The sequence below is a fragment of the Phascolarctos cinereus genome, unplaced genomic scaffold (genome assembly GCF_003287225.1).
Source record: "Phascolarctos cinereus isolate Bilbo 61053 unplaced genomic scaffold, phaCin_HiC Scaffold_726;HRSCAF=1367, whole genome shotgun sequence".
In the NCBI taxonomy this organism is placed as follows: Eukaryota; Metazoa; Chordata; class Mammalia; order Diprotodontia; family Phascolarctidae; genus Phascolarctos; species Phascolarctos cinereus.
Genome location: NW_027556098.1, coordinates 137,293,099 through 137,316,438, shown reverse-complemented (window position 1 = coordinate 137,316,438; position 23,340 = coordinate 137,293,099). Strand labels below are relative to the sequence as shown.

At 39.7% G+C, this 23,340-nt stretch overlaps 1 protein-coding gene across 5 annotated transcripts in view; it reads left to right on the top strand.

Moving 5' to 3' along the window:
- GYPC (glycophorin C (Gerbich blood group)) overlaps positions 1 to 23,340 on the top strand; it is a 94,328-nt gene that overhangs the window by 48,291 nt on the left and 22,697 nt on the right. For 2 of the 5 annotated variants that reach the window (XM_020967133.2, XM_020967131.2), the window contains exon 2: positions 12,752 to 12,821. The exons of the other annotated variants lie outside the window; for them this stretch is intronic. In XM_020967133.2, coding sequence (XP_020822792.1) covers positions 12,752 to 12,821 — 70 coding nt within the window. The remainder of the gene's footprint in view (positions 1 to 12,751; positions 12,822 to 23,340) is intronic. 5 annotated transcript variants of the gene reach the window in all.

Here is a 23,340-nt window from a genome sequence, read left to right as displayed (position 1 = left end):
TGACATTTGAGAGAGGCTGACCTCTGAAATGTCCCTTTTCTTGGCAACCTATTTCCCCCAATTGTCCCTTCCTCCATGAAGCAAGAAGAAAAGTTCAAAATCACAGGATGCTCAGCTCACTTGGCAGCATTTGAGTTTCAGGGGTATTATTTTCTTTCTTGCTTTTTTTTTCTTCCCCCACATTCTTTTTTTAAGCAGATGGAAAACAGTTGTTGTCCTCCCCCCCTCACCCCCATCCTGGTTCTTCTAGTCTCAGATAAGCCTCCCAGGCAACAGAACAAGCTGAAGCTAAGCCTTTTATCGAGAGGCTGCAGAAGGTGGTCTGGTACACACGCCCTAGGCAGCCGCCAGCAACTGATAAATGGCAGCCTGAAGCCTCCCTCCCAACCCCCACAGCCACCCCATTTCATGGGGCACTTCATCTAGGTACAGTAATCCATGGGCATGGCACCTGAGCTGCAGTACCCAGTCCATAAATGGAGCCATTCTTTCCTTTTGAACAAGAAGATAGAGGCTTATGGTGCTGACCTTTAATAGGATTTGATACAGTCACTGAATTTAAATAGAGAGTATTTTGGCAGCAAGTTAGAGGAAGAGGGTTGGCTCAGTAGAAGCTCTCTGATCTACAGTCAGGCGATGAGCCAGTAGATGCCCTCGGTGCATGTGTTTCTGTTGTGACATGGCTCTGTGTACATTTGGGTTGAAGGGGCAGGGGAGAGTAAACCTAAGTGTATATGTATATATGTATGTATGTGTGTATCCATGCACAGATACATGTGAGTATATATGTATAAGTATCTATATATGTATATGTAATGAGATGGTGAGGCTACAAAGAATTATGAAGACAGAAATATAGATATAGATATACATACAGACAGAAATAGTTACATACAAGGACAGATTATATGTATATATACACACATATAATATAAAAATATACATATATGCACATACGCCCATATGTGTGTATATGGAGGTATCTATGCATACAGGTGGAAAAAAGAGCCTGTACATACGTGGCTGAGTGTATTTAGGCATATGTATGAATAAGTATGTATATCTGTGGAGAGGTGAGCCTGTGTGTATATTTATTTGGGGAGGATGTTATATGTGTACTTGTTTATGTTTGAAGGGGTAAATCTCTGCACGTGATTGTATGCTCATATAGGATCATAGAGCTAGAGTTGGAGAGGACCCTGTCCCCCTGAAGTCATCTGGTTCAACCTCGTCACTTGACGAAGGAGGAAGAAACTTGGGGTTCAAAGGTCACTCAGTAAATAGAAGAGACTGGATTCTAATCTAGGGCTTCTGACTCCAAATGTAGCACACTTCCCCCTATTCTATACTGTGTGCATGTGTCTGGATATCTGTGTACTGTGTTTGTAGGTGAAGGAGAAAACCTATATGTCTGTGAGTTTTAAGTATTTGTGTGAACAAGTACTTATTTGCATGTATGATGGTATTTCCTCCTCTTGAATGTACACTCTATGAAGGCAAGGAGTATTCATTTCTGTCTTTGTATCCCCACTATCTAATACACGGTCTGGTACAAATTGGGCACTTGATAAATGTTTCCTGAATGATTGACTTATTAGAGGAATAAGCCTATTAACCTTAACATTGCACTAAGACTTTTGGGATGCCCTGTATTTCCATGTTACGGCACTGTGTACAAGGATGACTGTCTCTAAGTGTGTTGCTCTGTAGTTGTTGTTTTGCTTCAGTGTGCAATGTCCTCCAGGGTTGAGCTTAGCATGCATGGTGTTCACTTGCCAACACTTGCCAGTATTATACTGATCTCACATATACCTGGAAAGGTATTATATTAAATAATGCAAAAAAAAATCCTTACACATAGCCCAAGGAATAGCTTTTATAACTAAGACCAGGGTTTGTTAGTTTGATTGCTTTGGGGATTTTGCTGCTGTTGTTTGTTTTCATGGCTACCTGGTTTTCCTTCATTTGTTGGAAACACTGGAAGACCTAAGAGAAAGGCAGTGATATTGGAGTTAGATCAGAACTAGATCTCATTTATTTTAGGACAAAGAAAGGTGGAGATTCTATTCATTTCAATATAAGCTCCAACTGTTTGTTGAAGTATTGCCAGGGTTAGCCTTAGGCATAAGCAGAACAGGGGTCACCCATGTGATTGGGATGTCAGTGATTCAAGAAATTCTTCTCAGTCCATAAAATACCTCCTTCTTGGACTTGCCAATGACTGAAATTCTACTTTCTGGGCCTTGTCTTTAGCCTCAAGATATGATTTTGGGGGTTGGGGGAAAGTGTTAGATGATGCAATGGGTGGAGTACTGGAGCTGGAGTCAGGAAGACCTGAGTTCAAATCCAACCTCAAACATTGACTTAACTGTGTGACCCTGGGCAAGTCATTGTGCCTTAATTTTCTCATTTGTAAAATAGTGATGATTATAGAACCTACTGCCCATGATGTTATGAAAATTAAACGAGATCATATTTGTAAAGTATTTTGTACACATTAAAGTGCTATATAAATGCTAGCTATTTGATGGTGATGGTGATGATGATGATGATGATGATACAAAGCCCTGTGGGAAGGATAACACTTTACACTACTCTCTAAACACATTAAACTATCTACTCTTGAGATATCTAAATGGAAATGAGTTCAAATCATTTCTTGAGAGCAAGTTTCAATAGATGGGTTAATGGGAAGAGTGTGAGTGAACTGAGCATCCCTGAGTGTGGAAGACAGTATCCACTGACTTTGCATTAAGCCTTATGATAGTTACTCTGGGTATATAAGAGAAGAAATGCATCCCTGTTCTCCATGAGATTGTAATCTGTTTGGATGTACTTTGGTTTACCAAATTAAAATTAGCATAGAAACCTGGCAGGCTACCTCCTCTTCTCTCAACAGACTTTTGTCTATTAGTCCATTCCACCTCTCTAATGCCCCCTAAGGAAAATTTCAACTGGGGGTCAGTTGTTTGAAAAAGTAAAAAAAAAATAGTGTATTAAATAATATAATTGTAGGTATGACCAAAAAGCTCAATTTTCCTGACATAATTTCCCTGTGCTTGAAATTCCACCATTAAAGATATTTATTCCTTTGACTTTGGATAGCATTTCCCAAAGTACTGTTTGAATAAGAATTTTGCGAGGTAATGTTGATGCCAGTGGCATTTTCTCTCTAGAATATCAAACATAAATTGTTAGATTTATTAAGAAACATTTATTCTGTGCAACAATTTTTGAGCAAGAAAAAAATAATTAATTCTCTCTATTTTCCTCCTAATTTCCCCAACCTCTCTTTTTATTCTAAGAATGATCCAAACTCCCCAGAACCATAGGTACAGGTTCTAGCAACATTTTAAGCCCTAAAGCCCATGCTGAAAAGTTTTTTCCCTATTGGAATTAAAATATCCCTGGAAAGGATAATACAATCAATCCTTGGCAGTTAATATGAATTGCTACATGAGACTGAATGGGATCATGGTTCCAACATTGGACTTAGAATGAGGAAAATCTGTGTTAGAGGAGGCTCCAATTCCATTCCTCTCTTAGGTCAGGAGCCAAATGAGGCACTTGCCCATCACTGATCGATTAACAAAGGTGGAGGTGTGTGCTTTTGCACAGCAAGGATACCAAAAGCATCCAGTGCAACTTATCAGCTCTGTACATGGGCCCACTAGTCTCCATATGGAAAGATGTTTGGTCACGAGGCCGGTATATCATTGAAGGACAGAATCTACTGACTCTGAAGGACCAAGACCCTATGTGGCTAGGACGTTTTATGCCTTCAGATGACCAGAAAGCTGGGTTAGAGAAGCCAGGTCAATAAGAGCCCTGGAGTAACTTTGTCTTCTTTTAGGTGATGCCTTCCCATTTTGTGAATGGGAGAAAGAAACTTCCAGGGCAACACTGGTTCTGCCACAAACCTGGGTTCACATCCCTCCTCAGACTCAAACTAGCTGTGTGATCCTGGGCAAATCACTTCTCTCTGGGCCTCAGTTTCCTTACCTTTTAAATGAGGAATTTGAACTCAGTGACCTCCAAGATCCCTACTTTAAGTCTATGGTCTTATACTCTTTTAATGCAGGGATTCTTAACCTGGGAGTCCATGGATTGATTTCAGGGAATCCAAAATTGGAACTTTAATATTCTGATAACAGCATTTCAATATAGTTGGTTTCCATCATAATCCTATGTTTTATTTTATGCACTGGAAAACATTCTGAGAAAGGGTCCATGATGCAAAAAGAGTTAAGAATCCCTGTTTTAGTAGAAACTGGTTTTCAAAGAGAAACGGAAAAGAGATAGTAAGGACTTTGGGTGCCTGGAGATACCTCAGAGGGGAAGAAAGGTCAAGAAAAGGGGAAGCTCAGGACAAGATTTCCCAGTTTTACTTTTTTAAAGTAAATGGAAGGAATGAACAGATGTCAAACAATTAGTGAACAAGATTGGCTATATAGGACATTCAGCTGCCCATCTGGTACAGAAGTCAGTGGGAACTAGTGTGAGATCTGTCAGTTATCAGCCATCCAGCACTTAGCATAGTGCCTAGCACATAATAGGGCAGACTAGGTAATGCAGTGGGTAGAGCATTGGGCTTGGAATCAGAAAGACTCATCTTCATGAGTTCAAATCTGGCTTCAGGCACTTACTAGCTGTGTGACCCTGGGCAAGTCACTTAACCCTCTTTGCCTCAGTTTTCTCCTCTGTCAAATGAGCTAGAGAAGGAAATGGCAAACCACTCCAGTATCCTTGCTAAGAAAACCCCAAATTGGGTCACGAAGAATCAGAACCTACTGAAACAATAAAACAAGAAGCTGTTGAGCCTAAATCCTTTGACTGAAAATTCAACCCTGTTCCCCCAATGGGGAAGACTTATTGCTCTATATTTTAGTTATATTTTTCTTACATATTATCTTACCATCTCCAATTAGACTGAGCACCTTTAGGGTTTAGAGCGTGTCCTATATTTCTTTGTAGCTCATGGCAGAGGAAACAGTATGGTACAATACAAAAAGTATGCTGAAAGACCTGGATTTGAAACTTGACTCAACTAATGAAGTTTAGAACAGGCAAGGCTCACTATGGTCTGGGGTGGTCAGGGAAGGGTGGTCCCTTCCACCACTAAACTGCAATCCTGTAAGTCACCTAAGCCAGGGTTGGTCATATAGTGAATGCTAGATACATATTTTATTGAGGCAATGGCTCAATTCAGTTTGATCATAACTGGCATTTATTTAGTATGGTAACATTTATGAAGCACTTTACCTACATGTTTTGATTTGAGCCTCACAGTCATACTCTGAAATAGGAAATAAAGTATTATAATTTCCATTTTACAGACAAGGAAACTGAGACTCAGAGGACTTAAGTGACTTCCCAGTTGTAACACAGCTAGTGGCTGTCAGAATTTAAACCCAGTTCTCGCTGATTACAAACCAGCATTTACTGTATTTTGCCACATCTCAGGCAAAGAATTATTCCCGGAAAACTGACAGCGAACAAATGTTGGAGGTGATTTTTTTTCCCAGAGAACTCTGTAGTTGAGACTAATTGGCCAGTATAGAGCTGGGAGAAGCCAAAACTACTGATAGGACCAAAGAAAGTGAAATTGATTCTGGCTGCCTCCTGGCTTCCGCCAGTGTAGGTGACATACAGACAGACACCAAGGCACCCTGTGGTTCCTGCATTTATCAGCACAGTCTGAACAACCATCCAATTCACGAGTACAAACCTTTATGCTCCCCTCCTAGCAAATAGCACCTGAGAAATGAATTGGCAACATTTTACCCTCCCTGCTGCTCAAAGGGTAAGATGAAGGACACTTGGTCTATAAGGAAAGCATGTCAGGTTCTTGATGTTACCATGCTTAGGGTTTTTTTGATTAAATGTTTTATAAAAGTAACAGAATGAGGCAGTAAAAGAATTGAAATAGAGGGTTATAACTAAGGATTTGACATGGTAGACATGCAAATATATTCCTAGTCAGACGGCAAACCCAACACAGGGAGAGAATAACTGAAGGGTGATTGGCAAATAGCTGTATTAAAATTCTACCAGACAGAAACAAGCATCTTGGCATGCCTGGAATCCACTATGCCCTGGGCAGGGGAGAGAAGGAGGAAGAAGAGATGAAGGAGGTAGATGAGGAGGAAGAGTTGAAAGAGGAGGAATAATAATCATAATCATAATCATAATCATAATCATAACCATAATAGTTTCATTTCTATAGTGCTTACTATATGCCAGGCTGTGTGATAGCCTCTTTATAATTATTATCTTATTTGACCTTCATGACAATCCTGGAAGGCAAGTATTATTATTACCCCCTTTTTACAGATGAGGAAACTGAAGCAAAGAGAGGTTAAGTGACTTGCCCTGGATCACCCAGCTGTTAAGAGCCTGAGGCCAGATTTAAAGTCAGGTGTTCTAGACTCCAGGCCCAGTGGTCTATCTACCTCGACATACAACTGCCTGTCATATATAATCAATCAATCAATACACAAATATTTGAGGACTTTCTTCACTGTGTCCAGCCATGTGCTAAGTGCTGTATTCAAGACATAGTCCCTTTAAAGGCAGCAGGGTTCCACAGAGGATAGTTCTGGTCCTGGAATCAGAAAGGACTGAGTTTTAATCCTGCCTCAGATGCTTCCTAGCTGTGTGACCCTGGATAAGTCACTTAAGTTCTGCTTCAGTTTCCTCAAATATAAAATGAGGAAAATAATAGCACTTACCTCCCAGGGCTGTTGTGAGGAGAAACAAGAGACTACTTGTAAAACTCTTAGCGCAGTGCCTGGGACATACTAGATGCTACTTTCTTTTCTTCCTCCACTAGTGGAATTTATATTCTCTGTGGAGAGAAGAGGTGTATATACAAATGTTTTGGCTTCAGTCTGTTTAATTGAATCAATTGATTGATACAGATAATAGGCAAACCTGTTGTAGACAGAGTCAAAAAAAAAGTTGTTTGAAACTTTAAATTAGTAACGTTCAGACACACGATATTCCTACTTAGATTAAATATATTAAAGGAACAAAAGTCCTGGGGTCTAAGCCATAGGATCATAGTATTGAAAGATGGAAAGGACCTTTGAGATCCTATAGCTCATTTTATAGATGAGGAAATTGAAGTCCAGACAGGCTGAGTGATTATCCAGGATCCTTATTATCTACTCCCCTTTTCCCACCCATATACATTCCCCATTCACTGTTCCTCAGGGCCCCTACTGGAGATAGAATCCTATTCTGGAGGTGTCATGGGGCTGGCATTTCTGTTAGACACATGGAACAGAAAAAGGAACTCAAAGACAGCCCATTTCTCTTAGGATAGAATCTAATTCTCATTCAGTCCACCCTGATCTCTTCTACCTGGAATGTTGTAGAGAGTAAATCACATTGGAATCAGAAACAGAAGCCTCAGCTTCAGGTTTACTTCTAGCATCTACTAATTATATATATATATATATATATATATATATATATATATATATATATATATAGTCCCCACAATACTTAATCTCTGAGTCTCAGTTTCTTCAGCTGTAAAATGGGCATAATAACAATTGTACTTACTTCACAAGTTTGCTTCTTGTGAGGATCAAATGAGATAATATTTGTGAAATGTTTTGCATAAAGCCTGACACAGAGTAGGCCCCTAAATACTTATTCCTCTTCCTTTTTTAGGGAAGGAAGAGCTATGGTTTTATAGGAGTGGGAAGGGCATTTGATTTTAGATAGAGATCTCTTTCTGCTACCTCACTACCATCTGACTTCTATGATGGAGGTGACTCAATACTTTGGGGGCACAAAGAAAAGAGCTATAGTGGGGCTCCTGAGTGGTTTGTTGATGTTTGTTGTCAAATAAGATACAACTATATCTTACATGAAGCAAAGAGCAACTCCTCTTATCTAGCAAAAGTAGGTTCCTGAATGCAAATGAAGTATACATCAAAGTCTCTCCAAAATGAAAGAAAAGGGTTGCCACAGGAAACTAACCCCAGATTCCCGAATCTCAGAACAGAAGCTGTGAAAGTGTTTCTATTCTGTGTCTGAAATTAAGCTTTTCACTATAGAATTAAATCTTCAAGGGGAAAAGAGCAGAACAGATAGGGGAAGGGAAAAGGGGAAGGAGCCAATGTGATTGGGATCACAGGAGTTGATGACTGGTTCTTCTACAAATTTACACCCTCTAACCTCAACTTCTTCACAGCAATCTTTGAGCTCTTATTGTCTGTCACATTTCCCACAAAAATTGATCCAGATTTTCCCTTGTCCCCTCGAGTCCCCAAGTCTATTATCTCTCCCTCAGAATTAAACCTTTCCTTCCATTTTACTTAGAAGCAAGAGATTTCACTTCTCTGTGCCTCAGTTTCCTTATTTCTAGCATGAGGGAGTGGACTAACTGATCTTTAAAATTCCTTCGCACTATAAATTCTATAATCTTGTTGTAAGGGAGCTCCTCCTCCATACCTATCAATCAGTAGAGGTGCTAATGTTTTCAATGTGTATGTAAGATGGTCTGTTCTTAAGAAGAATGAATCTCAAGAATAAAAGCAATATGTGATTGGTGAAAAGAATCAGTTATGCCCATTAGGGTTGTTCGTGTGTGTGTGTGTGTGTGTGTGTGTGTGTGTGTAGGTGTGTATTCATATATACATTACATGTTTTATACATAGATATATAAACACACATAGGGTGCCCCAGAAGACTTTTTAGAAGACCCTTATCATAGTAATCAATCCATTAGTGAGTTCAGTCCAGAGAGGTCCAGCCCAAAGGTAGAAAATTTCAGTTCTGGAGTGAAGGGTTACAGTTCAAATCAAGCCCCTGAGAACGAACAGTTCTTAGAAGGGGAAAAGCTTCTTCCTTTTGCTTCTCTTCCCCAATACCACTATTGACAATGTTATCAGAAAGAAAGAAATAATAGAAGACAAGTTATCCTACCCAGAACACAGAGAGAGACTCAGACCAAGGACGATGACAAACACAGATACCAGCAGATGTTGAAAGACAGATACCTGAGGGAGAAAGCAGATTCAAGGCATGTGGCTTCTTGAATCAGAAAATAATGCTGGTTAAGGTCTCAAGAAAGGATTTCTAGTAACCAGGAGTTATCACTTTACCCTTTGGCCATGTATGTCCTCTAAACACATGTGCCTTATAATTATTGTGCTCTAAACTTAAGTCCTCTCTTCCCATGAACTATGTGGGTGCTTGTGGAAGAATGTGCCCTAGACTTTGGTGGGGAGGGAGGGGAATGTTTTGTATGAATTATTTTTAATGTATTGTTAATGCAGTAAATACAGCTTTCTAAATGCTAATTAGCTGTGGCTGATAATTGATGGGGAGTGGGAAACACACCAGGTGGGGTCTCATGAACAACAGTGTCAGGAAAAAGCCAGCCCCTCAGAACCACTGGGACCCTGAGAGTAGAAGTAGTCCATGGCTCTCTAGAGACTCAACCTGCCAGTGCTAGTGGGAATTAGGGAAATAACCACAGAGGTGGTGTTATACTATAATTCTATCACATTAAGACTATGCCACATGAAATCCCTCAACTTCCCTCTTCCATTCTTTGGAACTTTTATCCAATCATCTATCTTCTCCTCCTTCCCTCCAGTCTCAGAATAAATGGCTCTTTTCCTTACCACATCTAAACCTTCATTCTTCTCTTCTATGACCTTACTCTATCAGTTATCTCTTTCTCTTGTATAACTTAATATAGCTTGTTATTTTCTTCTCATCTACACCACAGTAACTGTTTCCTAAATGTTCTTCTTTATTTTAGTTTATCCAAAACCTTTTTTATAGAGCTTTCTAACACACCACTCAAATCACCTGATCAAAGACTTTCAATGGCTTCCTATTCTCTAGCAAGGTAGAAATGGTTGATCCTGACACTGCAGGTTTAGCTCCAACCTGCCTTTTCAACCTTATCTCATACTATGTCCCTTGAGGAATTCTCCATTCTAGACATATTAGACTTTTCTCTTTTTACTATTCTCATTCTACCCTCTCCTATTTCCATAACTTTGCACATACTGCCCCACATGTCTAGAAAGCACTCTTCTCCCATCTCAATCTATTGAAATCCCTTCCACTTCTAAGGCTGGAGTTACCTCCTCTGTGAAGCCTTGCCTTTTGTTCCTTCCATCCCTTCACTTATCATACCCTCCTTTGTGTCATAGCTGCTTGTATACAAATCTTTCCTTCTCTATTAAGAAAAAAGTCTGTTATGACTGTCTTTGTATCCCAAGTGCCTAACACAACACCTCATTTATCATAGACACTTAATATTTATTGAACTGAATTGAGAAAAATTGTTTCTTCTAGCCATAAGATTCCCTGATTCTGTGATTTATAACACTCCTTTTTTTTTTGTTTTGAAACAGTTCATTGGGTGCCATAAGACTGTAACCTGTAAGACACTTTGATTGAACATGCATGAAAGTTATTTGCAAAAAGCGTATACAAAAATACAAAGTATTTTTATCAGTTCCTATTATAATGCTAGGGACATAGTAAGGCCCTCAATGATGACATTTCAACATATTAATTGGTTACCAACTGTTTGTTTCAGATAATGGTCTTTTGTACCTATCTAAGTTGTTGTGAAAATAAAATGAGATAATGAATGGGAACATACTTGGAGACAAAAAAAAAATCTTAGAATTTTGAATGCTGCTATAGAAATTCATCCTGTTTTGTTTGTTTTTGTTTTCTCAAATTGGCTTGTGTCCATAAACTCTGGCTTGGAGAAGAGGTCAACCACATGATTTCCTTCTAGGATATTCCTTGATCTGTTGGTCTGATTTTCTTCAGTAGGATCTCCCATGCTACCATGATATAAAATATTGTTATAAAATATTCAACACTGTCAATGGCACCCAACTTCTTTAATTTCTTTCTTCTCTTGGCTTCCAGTGCTAGATCATAATGATTCTTCTCCTACTTCTTGAGCTGCTCCTCCTCAATCTTCTTTTCCTAAGAGCCAGAGTAAATAAATTAACCAAGGAATCTTGACCACTGAAGTGTCAATACAATGACAATCTACTCATTGGCTAATCACAGTTGACAGATCAGATCAGATCATGGAGTGGCATTGGCCTGTCCATTAACTTGAGCTACAACATTCCAAGGGGACAAAGTCTGAGTTAGTTTCTTTTGATTACTGCAGTTAGTATATTTCACTTTCTGTGAAAGAAACATTTAATTTAGATGGCAGTTGATTTGTGTCGTGGGATTTCAACTGACAGGAACCAAAGTTATGTGTGTGTTTACGACTTCTTTGCTTTTAAAGATTTATGCCAGGGAAACATAAATCACAGGACCAGGACTTGGGAGGAGGGGGGAGAAGGAACCTGTCATCTTGATGGATTGAGATCCATTAGTCTACATCTCAATCTGGTGAGAAAATGAGGAGGGGTAGGGAGAAGGGGTGGTCAGAATTTAGTGGGTTCCCTGTCCCCTACTTAGTGGCTTAGAGTTTTGGGAGAAATGAAGCAGCAGAGGAAACAGTAATGACTACGCCAGGAGACCTCTAATACCAGCCCTGCCGTTAATAGAAGTTAGAACTGGAAACCTTAAAAATCACTTTAGTCCAACCCCTTCAGTTTACAGTCTAGTACACTGAGGCCAAAGAGGGTAATTTTTAAAAAGAAGATAGTTTTGAACCATGTACAAACTTTCAACAAAAAGAGTAAATGTCTGATGTTGTTTTGGAGGGGAGTGAGGTAGGGAGAGATTTTTAAGTAAAGGAGCCTTCCTAGGGATCTTCATGCTACCAAATATATAAGATGGGCATGTTTGATTTTCCTAAGACCTTTCAAGTTGAAAGAATAATATTCTCTTCCACCTCTTGTGGTAGAGACAATGGAAGCCCCAGAATCACTCCCCAGCAAAAGTAAAATTAGTCTATGTTTGTCCACATTTTCATTAAATGGGATGAATTTCTGAAGACCTGGAAAGTGAGGTCAGTGCTTGCCCGTAAGAACAATCCCCTGACAGTGAGGTACTAGGCCCATAAGTAGTCATCTCCAGCAGTGTCAAAGCCTGCTTCTTAACCTTGACTCCTCCCTAATCTCATTCCCACTTTGCTACTTTTATTTTCTTCTCCATTTTTTCATCTGCATCAGCATTTCCTGACTCTCATTCTTCAGATTCTCCTTTGTTAGACTAAGGCTTCACATCCTTCCCCCACTTTCTTCAGAACAGAACCAGGGGTTCAACAGTTCTGGAGAGCACCTGGTTCTCATTTGAGTTACCACAACTCTGCTCCTGCTATGCCAACATTCCTAGCAATCTACCCTCTGACAGACCACCACCCTCCTCTAGAAAATCAGTATAGTTCCCTGCCCTCTTCTTGCTCATAGGTAGGCAAAGGCTTTCACTGGTCCCTTTCCCTGCTTTTTGGAGAACATATGGATATTCCTCTCTCTTATGCCAAAGCCTAAGGAGGAGACACAGAAACTCACACAAAGAATCAAGTTGAGGAGGGAACCCCAGGTCCCCCAGAGACATAGCTTTTCAGGGTGGAAGGCCCTAAATGAGCATTTTATTTGCAGTCACAGTGTACCCACACTCAACAGTGATCTTTTCCTCAAAAGCTGAGAAATGGAGGTAATCATATCATCAACCTTAGAGAATACACTGGTAAGACTATCTGCTTCCCATGAGTACAGCTGCTAAGAAAGCAGCACCAGCTGCATCATATATCTAACTGGTCTTCTGAATTATTCCTGTATCCTCATTTTAGGTTCTCAGCCATGTTTCATGCTTGGTTGACAGCAGCTCCATGGCAGTTGGGTATGGCTCCAGCTCAGCAGGTACTAGTCTGTTTGTTGTCAGATGAATTTCTGCTTTCTGAATCCCCAGGATATTTCCCTGTTGTCAGCAGCAAAGATTTGAGCCACTAACATCAAATGTTTAATCCAGAAGGACTTCACTATGAAGACTCTACAGAGAAGGGTAGAATGGACCCTAACTTAAGAGGTTATAGGGTTATACTATGAGCAGAGAAAAGGCCAGGTATTCAGGAACTGGTTCATTTTGGCCACCCTCTGGATTTGCCTGTTGATACTATCATAGGTTTACTAAAATGAGAGGAAGGGGCACAGGAGAGACCAACTAGAACATCCCTGACGTGGTTACCAAACATGGCTAGTTTATAGAAAGATTAGAGATAAGAATAAAGGGCTGGACATACAGCGTGGTGTCTGGATTCCCTCCAGCACTCTTCCCTACCATCAGCACATAGAATCAAGGATCTAGAGCTGAAAGAAAGCTTAGAGGTCCAACCCCCTCATTTTATAGATGAGGAAACTGAGGCAAAGAGAGATTAAATAACTTGACTAAGGCCAAGTTAATAATTAACAGAGCTGGAATTAAATGCAGGTCCTTAATTGCAAATTCAGTACCCTTTCTACTATACCATGATGCCAGATACAATGATTATATTTGTCCATCTTATCAATATGAAGCCCTGTTACCCTACCCTCTCTACTGACCTCCAGTCTCCCATCTCTAATTGACCAGTGGACATTTCCAATTGGATGATCCTTAGATATCTTAAATACAACATATTCAGAATTGAATTCATTATCATTCCCCTTAAAGCCCTCCTCTCTTCCTAGTTTTCCTGTTGCTAGAGAGGATACCATCATCCTCCCAGTCCTCCAGACTCACAACCTAGACATCACTTTCTCTCATTACCTATATCCAATATTCCATGTTGACTTTACTTAAGTAAAATTTCTCAAGTATACCCCCCCATCTCCTCTAACACTACCACCACCCTTCTGCAGGCTCTCATTACTTAATGTCTGCTGGTTGATCTCTACTCCATTCCATCTTCCACTCAGGGGTCAAATGGATCTTCTTTTTTTTTTTTTTAGTACAAATTTTTTCCACCTTAACATTCTTTTTTTAAAAGTCTTTAATATTTTATTTTTCCCCAGTTATATGCTAAAAAAGTTTTGAACTTTTTTTTAAAGTTTTGAGTTCCAAATCCTATCCCTTACTTTCTCCCTCCCTCATCTCTCTCTAAGACAGTAAGCAATCCGATATAGTTTATACATGTGAAATCATGTAAAACATTTCCATACTAGTCATTTTATACAAGAAGACTTGAATTTAAAAAAAAAGAATGAAAGAGAGTGAAAAATAGCATGCTTCATTCAGTCTATATTCAGACAGTATCCATTCTTTCTCTGGAAGTGAATAGTGTGCTTCATCATTAGTCCTTTGGGATTGTTTGGGATTATTGTATTGCTGAGAATAGCTAAGTCATTCATAATTCTTCATCATACAATATTGCTGTTATTGTGTGCAACATTCTCCTGGTTCGCCTCACTTCACTTTGCATCAGTTCATGTAAGATCTTAAAATAAAGGTCTGACAATGTCATTTCCTTATTCAATAAACTACACTGACTCCCTATCACCTGCAGGACCAAATACAAAATCCTCTGTTTGGCATTCAGAGCCCTTCATAACCATCCCCATCATCTTTCCAATCTTCTTGCACCTTACCCACCTCCCCAGAGCCGATAAACATGTTCTATCATAGAGTAACCCTGACCTCCTTGCTGTTCCTAGAACAAAACATTCAATCTCCCAACTCTGGGCATTTTTGCTGGCTGTCCCCCATGCCTGAAATACTCTCTGTCTCATCTCTGCCTCTTGGCTTTCCTGCCTTCCTTCAAGTCTCAGCTAAAATTCTACCTTCTACAGGAACCCTTTCAGATACCCCTTCATGCTAATTCCTTCCCTCCATTGATTATTTCCAGTTTATCCTAGATATGGATTGTTTGCATGTACTGTTTACATATTGTCTCCCCTACTAAAGTGTGAGCTCCCTGTGAGCAAGGAGTGTTTTTTGCCTCTCTGTGTATCACCTGACATAAAGCAGTTGTTTAATAAAATGCTTTTTGACTTGACCTCTCTGGGCTTCAGTCTCCTCATCTAGAAAATGGGGACAATAATAGTTCCTATCTCTATCATAAGGCTGTTGTGAGAATCAAATAAGAAAATCAATCTGAAAATTATTTGAAAAAACATGATGAGCTATACAAATGCAAAGAATTCTTAAATTCTTAAAACGTTGCCTAAAGCTAGTTTGTCCAAAGCCTCTTGCTTACCGTAAAGTGTTGCAATCCCCTGGGAATTATTTCCCTTTGCAAGTTTAGCAAAATGGTTTATCTTCAGTCTAAAACTGTTCCATTTAGCAAGTTGATTTTATAAGCCAGACAGATTTTTTGTTCTCACTCTCTCGTTGTGTGTCCCTTGATAGTGTGTCAATGTAAAGCAGACCCTTGCCCTGTCTTTCCTGGAACCTTTTCCAAACAGGATCCTATAGCAGCAACATCCTATAGATTTAAGTCTCTCAGATAGTTCATCTGTTGGGAGTTGTAAATTGTCCAGATTTTCACAAGCCAGATCCAGGCCTTCAGTGGCAAGCTATGAAGCAGGCAGAAAAAGAACCGAAGTTTGAGTAATTAATCATTTATTAAGTACCTACTATGTGCCAGGTACTGTGCTAAGTGTGGAGAGAGAGAGAGAGAGAGAGAGAGAGAGAGAGAGAGAGACAGAGAGAGAGACAGAGAGAGACAGAGAGACAGAGAGAGACAGAGAGACAGAGACAAGAGAGAGAGACAGAGAGACAGAGAGAGAGAGAGAGAGAGAGAGAGAGAGAGACAGAGAGAGAGAGAGAGAATGAGAATAAAAAGACATTCCCTGACCTCAAGTAGCTCATAATCTGATGGGAGAGACAACAAGCAAATAAGTATGTACAAATCATCTATTTACTGGGAAAATAGCAAATAATTAGGAGAGGCAAGGCACTAGAATTCAGAGGAATGGAGAAAAGCTTCCTGCAGAAGATGGTATTTAACAGGAACTTAAAAGAAGCCAAGAGGTGGAGATGAGGAAAGGAGAGTGCTACAAAGCCAAGATATGTAGCATCTTATTTGTGGAATAGCCAGGAGGGCCTATGTCACTGAATTGAACAGTATGGAGCAGGGTGTAAAGTGTAAGATTGGAAAGGTAAGAAATGACTAAGTTATGAGAGACTTTGAACGCCAGACTGAGGATTTTGCATTTGATCCTAGAAACGATAGACAACCACTAGAGTTTACTGAGTGGGGGGTGGGGGATTAATGGGATAGATAGATACCTCTCTCCATCAACATTCACTGGCTATAACCTGAGTGAGAGTGGAGAGCTGTCTTGGTTTTTTGACTGACATTCAAAGCTGTGCTCAAAATACTCAACTTCCAGGTGTCCTGGTGGATCATCATATTGCACTGTAAACCTTTCTGGGAACCTTTAGAACCTGGCAAAGGATGTTATAGGATGCAGATCACTATTTGACCTTTCTGAAGTGTGGAGTGTGGTGAGATATGCTTTCCATTAGGAAGAGGTGATTAATCGAAGAATCAATTATGGCATCCCCATCACCGAGCTTTGTCAGATTTCTAAGAAGCAAGAGGAAGATCTGGGTTCAAGTCCCATGTCTGAGACATACTGGCTGTGCAAGTCATTTAACTCCTCAGGGCTCTAGACCAGTGGTATCAAACTCAAATAGAAACAAGACCATTAAACTGTACATAAGGATCTGTGGGGGTCTGCAATTTGACTTAAGAGTATCACAGATTAATATTATCTATGTTCTATTTTTATTTATTATGTTAAATATTTCCCAATTACATTTTAATCTGGTTTGGACACTCAGGAGTACTATGGCCACATGTTTGACCCCTCTGCTCTATATAGTTATTTCCTTCTCTTCTTCCTCACACTTTTCCCTTCATCTTCTTTCTCTATCTTCTTCTCTTCCTTTTTTTCTTTATTTTCTCTTTCTCATCCCTCCTTAATTCATCCCACATGTAAAATTGTCCTAAACCACCCAAATAAATTTCTTCATGAGTTTTCTTCCCAACCTACCATAGATTTGGAAGAAAATTTTAAAATTACATAGTTCAACATCCTTATTTTACAGATGAGACAACAGAGACCCAGAGAAGAGAAGGGACTTGTCCAGAAACAAAGATTCTTAGTAGCAAAACCCAGGTATCCTGCATCCTCATCTAGTGGTTTTTCCACTATACCACATTGATTCCTACATTCCTTTGAAAGAGATATAAGCTTTCCCCACCCTTTTAAGCTTAGTAGAAACAGCTCTCCTATAGCTCATGATATACTGCATCAATATTATCTATGACAAGGGTTCTGAACCTTTTTTTGTGACATAGACCCCTTTGATAATCTAGTGAAGTCCATCAATCCCATCTCAGAATCATGTTTTTATTTAAAATTCACGACTGAAGAAACTGCTAAATTAGAGTTAGATGTTAGTAAAAATAAAGATGTAAATTTTTTTCCAATCCAAGTTCAAATAAACCTGTTAATAAGTATAACAATAATAGTAATGGAACATATTTAACCTCGATATTAGGAAGAATTTCCCAATGATTAAATATATCCTAAAGTAGAAAGGGCTCTTAATGTAATAGTGAGTTCCCCAACACTAGAGGCAATTGGAGGCTGACTACATTTTCGGGCTTGTTTGGAGCGCAATAATATACAAGATCCCTTCCAGCTCTAGGATTCTATATGTTTATATTCTTTTACCTACTACATGTTCCCTTCCCCCATCTAAATTTCTCTGCCTACCTCCTTCTCCCTCTTTCTATAAAAATCCCTTCCATCTTATATTTTCTATTCATTTCCAGCTCTTATGAGTACCACAGGAGATTATGGGCATCTCTCTAGACACACCATGTTTCTTTTTCCTGCAATAATTACTTGTTCTGTGAAATATAATTTGAATTCTGGGCTGGTTCTTACTTGAAAAATAAGCAAACAACAATACTTTATATGTAATCTCAGCGCAGGTTCCTCTGAAGTTTGAAGTTCTGCTGCATATTGTCAGACTCTCGCCCATTATTTTGTCTTTAATTTGTTCTCCTGATGTGGAGCACTTCAGGCCTGTTGTCTCTGTTTCTATGCCCTTTCTAAAGCAATGGGAAATGGAATAGGGGAGGGGGAGAGAAAGAAGGGGAGAAAAAGAGAAAAGTATTTTCACCATTCCGTTCACCAATTGAAGTGGCTACTAGGAAACGGGAAACAAAACATCACTAACTAAATCATCATTATTTACACATGCAGCTGGATGGAGGCAGTTTGGGCATGTAATTAGGTGCCTAATTATGCTGAAAATGCAATTATATGATTTTTTTTAAAACCAGAATTCGGTCCTCCTGAGAAGTGCTAAAGATTGGAGTGTTGTTATCTCGCTGGAGAGCAAGCCTAGCAGAGGGCACTTAACCCTGATGGGCTCAGGGCCCCTAGTGTGTACAAAAGGCCTCCAAAAAAAGCAAATAAACATTACCAAGGGCATGGAAAACATTCATAAAATTAGAGAAGTTTAGGGCTGAAGTGAAGTGAAATGAATAAGCAAAATCTCATCAAAAGGTAGAATTACATTTAACAACCAGCTAGCTAGCACATTTATTTTGGACAACGTGAATAGATTGAGCATGAAGGTAGAATTTAAAGGGACCAAGAAACACTGAAACCTCAAGAAGGGTGAAGAATTTAAATTTAAGGCATAGGGGAACCTTACACAATGTCTGACCATAGTGAGAGCTTAATAAATGCTTGTTGATTGACTGCCTAATGGTAACTGAAGCCCAGATAGAGAATGTTTAGGATACAGACTAGGAAATATGTTCCTGTGGGCCTGGGACCAGAGTAGGAACCAAGCGATAGATGGGTCCTAGCATTTAACAGCATTTCTCCTTTAAGGAACAGAAGGGCTTGGGACCAATACACACAAACCAGGCAGAAAAAGACACAGTGCCCAGGGTGTGTATTGAGTGTGTGAAACTCAGAGTGTGTCATTCAGCTGTCGTTCGGCTTCCTGTTTCTTTGGTTCATTCCAGCTTCTTTGACCCTTTGGCCCCTCCTGACAGTTCCTCAGTTTGGCTTCCTCTCTTGGCTTTCATTCCTGCATGTTGAGCAGACTTGTTCTCACAGTGTCCCAGGTCTTGCTCCTAGAATGAGGTTCCTGCTCTTTCTTCATCTTTTGACTTATTACCCTGACTGTGGCCTTGCCACTTCCATTACCTTACCTTGTAATCTCTACCCCTGTACAATTCAAAGATGCCCAGCATGTTCAGTTGGTTAATTCTCCAACTGAATGTGGCAAGAGGACCAGGGAGAGTTCTGGAGAGGAAGTACATCACAACCTGGGGACAGAAGAAACAACCTAAGAGTCCTGACTCACAGATAGAACCTGAAAATGGGTTCTGGAAATGACTAAACATTCTACTAGAGCAGCTAGATGGTACAGTAGATAGAGCAATGGGGCCTGGAGTCAGGAAGACTGAGTTCAAATCCAACCTCAAACACTTACTAGCTGTGTGACCCTGAGCAACTCACTTAACCCTGTTCCCCTCACTTTCCTCATCTGAAAAAAAAAATGAGCTGGAGAAGGAAATGGCGAACCACTCTAACAAGAAAACCCCAAATGGGGTCACAAAGAGTCAGATATGACTAAAATAACTGAACTATTGTTCAGCAAGGATTCCACTAGAGTAGACTATCAGAAGCAAGTATCTCTGTAGCAGGTGTGCCCTTAGGGAATGAGAATTGGCCCGATTAAAAATGTATCAGATAGACAGCAAACAGCTTTGGCTATGGGTATCAAGTTCATTGTTGACCAAATTCTAAGTAGTCTTTCACCAAATGGGATTAGAAGCAGAAAGTAGCTTTAGCCAGAATCCAGATCAATTCAAAAATCTATGCTCCATAACTCTTCCTTGTTTTGTAACTTACTGGGTCTCATGGAGTGATTTTTTTCTCTTTTTGGGTTTAATTTATTTACCTACATTTCTTACAACAATTACTCTTTTAAATCTTCCAGACACTGGTGAGTTTGATAATGGTAAGCCACAGGTGTTTCTTCAAGTCAGTCAACACTGCAAAGAAATAAGTGAAACTCTTGTGGTTGGTGTTACAGTAGCAGAAGGGATAACTTGGAGCTCTGGAGCCTAGGGGGAGACAGGGGGACCAGAACAGACAAAAGGAAAAGACTCACAAGGAAAAGAATTGTACCGTCTATGAAACTAGAGTCCCTTCATGGTGGACGTTTCATTACAGATAGATCCTCCAGGTCTCTTCCAGTTTTGAAAGTCTCTCTACTAGATGCCTTCTTTTTTTTTTTCAGAAATGCCTTAAATGTTCCATTTCTGGACCTGCACCTTTCTTACCCCCAGACCTTGGTTCTGTTTAACACTGTCCAGAAACATTCATTCACAATGGCTAGCATGTGTAACATTGCATATGGCACCCTCCTAAAATACATTCTCTATATATATGATAAAGTCATTGATTCATAGAATACAGTGGAAAGAATGCTGGCTTTGGAGTCAGAAAATGTAGGTTTCAATCCCAGCTCTGTATTTACTATCTCTTAGACAAGTCACTAAATCCCTCTGAATCTCAATCTATAAAATGGGGAGGGGGGTGAGGAAGCAGGACTCTATGGCTTCTAAAGTTCCTTCCCCCATCTAATCCAATACCTTCCTTTTATATTAAGGAAAGTGAGGCCCAGAAGAATGAAAAAAGTCTCAAGTCCCACAGCTTGTCAGTGGCACTCATGTCTAAGTCATGGGTACTGTGTTTCAGAATCTTAATCCATTTCTCAAAATGGCCTCAGGCCTATTCATCAAAGTTAAGAGCTAGAAAGATCCTTTGAGATTTTCAAATTCAGCAGATTTTTTAACAGATGAGATGATTAAGTGCTTACTTAATTTGTTGCCAATGACAATGTCCAGGGCCATCTCCAACAGGCAATAGGAAGGAAGATAAATAGCAATGTAAAGGATTCTCCTCCCATATATACTACGACTTTTATGTACTTGAAATTTGGGTAGTCACTGGAGATTGATGCTACCACTTACTACACTTGGGCAAGTAACTACACCTCGGGCCTCATTTTCTTATTTGTAAAGTGAGGGGACTGTGCTGGGTGACATCTAAGGTCCTTTCCAACTTTTAAATCTACGATTCTCCAACTTTAATGATAAGCTTGTGAAGTATAGAATGGGTAAAGGAACTGATTGTTATTGTCTTGATGATGTGGGAGGAGGAGGAGGTCTTACATAATACAGATAATTGCATTTATTAACTATAGCATGTTAACCTGCCTCATTCTTATTTTATTTCCCTGAATTAAAGCCTGCAAGATTCCTAAGCTTTGAGGGTTGGAGAGGGAAGAGTGGGGGTGGGGTAGGAGAGTACAGGGAGCAAAATCTGCCTTTGGCTATCTACCTAGGTCTTTTATAAGTCAAGTCAACAAGCATTTATTAAGCACCTACTATGTGCCAGGTACTGAGCTAAGTGCTAGGAAAACAGAGAAGGCAAAAACTGGGAACTCACAGTCTAATGAGTCTCGACATGCAAACAACTATGAACAAGCCATGAAAATGACAAATCGGAGAAAACCTCAAAGGGGAGGCTTTTTAAATACCTGTCTAGTACTGTTCTAGGCACTGGGAATATAAGAAAAACATAATACATGCTATACCCTTATAGAGCTTGTGTGTGTGTGTGTTGGAAGGATATAGCTATAACATGAACATGGATTTGTAAAATATGTGATGGGGGAGAGGAATGATAAATCCACCCACATTACCAAGGAAACTTTAAGAGGTAAAAAAAAAATATTCTAACCTAGAGGGATATCGGAAGCTTTAGTGAATGCATGAGTTGACCCTTGGAGGAAGAGAAGATTTCCAAAAGGTGGGATGTTCTAGGCCTGGGGACAGCCTTCTGCAATGCCTTGAGTTGAGAGCAAGTATGTTGAGTGCAGAAAATATAAGAGTCTGGCTGCACACTGTCCTTCCAGTCATATTTCCTATTACTCTCATTCCCAAATTCTTTATGCTAGCCCAAATGTTCTACTTTCTATTCCCCAAAATGGACATTTTGCTGACTAACTCCTTGCCATTACCCATGTCTGTGTCTTTGCCCTTCTTCACCTCCACCTGCTACAATCCTTAGCTTCCTTTAAGCCTCAATACAGATGACCGACTGACCACATCCTCCACCTTTCCTCATCCTCCCAATTCTGAGCGTTTTCTCCCTCTTCACATTATGCTGCATTTGTTTTTCTGCTTAAATGTATCTCCTTTCCCCAGTAACATGTGAACTGGTTTTTGGTTTTTTGGTTTTTGGTTTTTGTCTCTACGTCACCTTGGTCTAGCCACAATGCTTTGTGATTATTTTTAATTGGACCCAGGACTTCGTCAGTATAGGCAGCTCCTAGTGAGGAACTTCTACCAATGTGTACTGGCCCCTACTTTGCAACTTGAAGTCTTAGAGGGCTGCCTGGGGCGACTGAGATGGTGGGAGACTGCCCAAGTTTACAAAACCAATATATGTCAGAAATAAGACTAGAATCCAGGTCTTCCTGATTCAGAAGCCAGTACAGCCAAGACTATCTCTCCCTTTGCACATAATCAGCTCTTAAAATGTCTGTTGACTTGAAATGAATTGAATTATCTTGGAGAATGACAAGTTGAAGTTAAAAAGAGAGAACACATTTTTTAAATGGCCTATCAAAGGAACTCTTCCTTTGAAACTGTGTTCATTAATTCCCCCAAGAAACATGTAGTAAATTCGTATTGTATACTCAACACTGGTGTAGGAAAGAAGATGAACTTGCGTGTGTGTGTCTGTGTGTATGAAAAGAGAGAGACAGAGAAAGAGAAAAGGAGACAGGTGAGGGAGGGAGGAACAGAGAGATACAGAAGAATATTATCAAAAAATTGTACACTTATTGAGGGAAGAGCTCCATACCCAAGGTTTCCGCCCTATGAAAACTTGCAAAATTATTTAGGAAAATGAGATAGATTCCAAAGTTAAGCAACATAAGGGTTAAGTGACAACACAGAGCAATAATACACGCATGGTCTAACACATAAGGCAATGTACGTTGAGTGCCTAGTGAATTACATACAGAAGAAGATGATGATGATGATGATAGCTACCATTTACATAACACTTTAAGGTTGCCAAAATGCTTAACCTTTGTCATCCTATTTTATCCCTACAACAGCCAAAGTAAGTGCTAATATCATATCCAATTACATATAAGAAAACAGGCATAGAGTGACTACATAACTCACCCACGGTCACACAGCTATTAAGTCATCTGGATCTGAACTCAGGTCTTCCTGACTCAAAGTATATTCCCTACACTATGACACCACATTGCTTCAAAAAGAAGCAAAATGGAAATGCTAGGAGGATTCAGAGGAAGAGAGACAGCTGTTTGCTA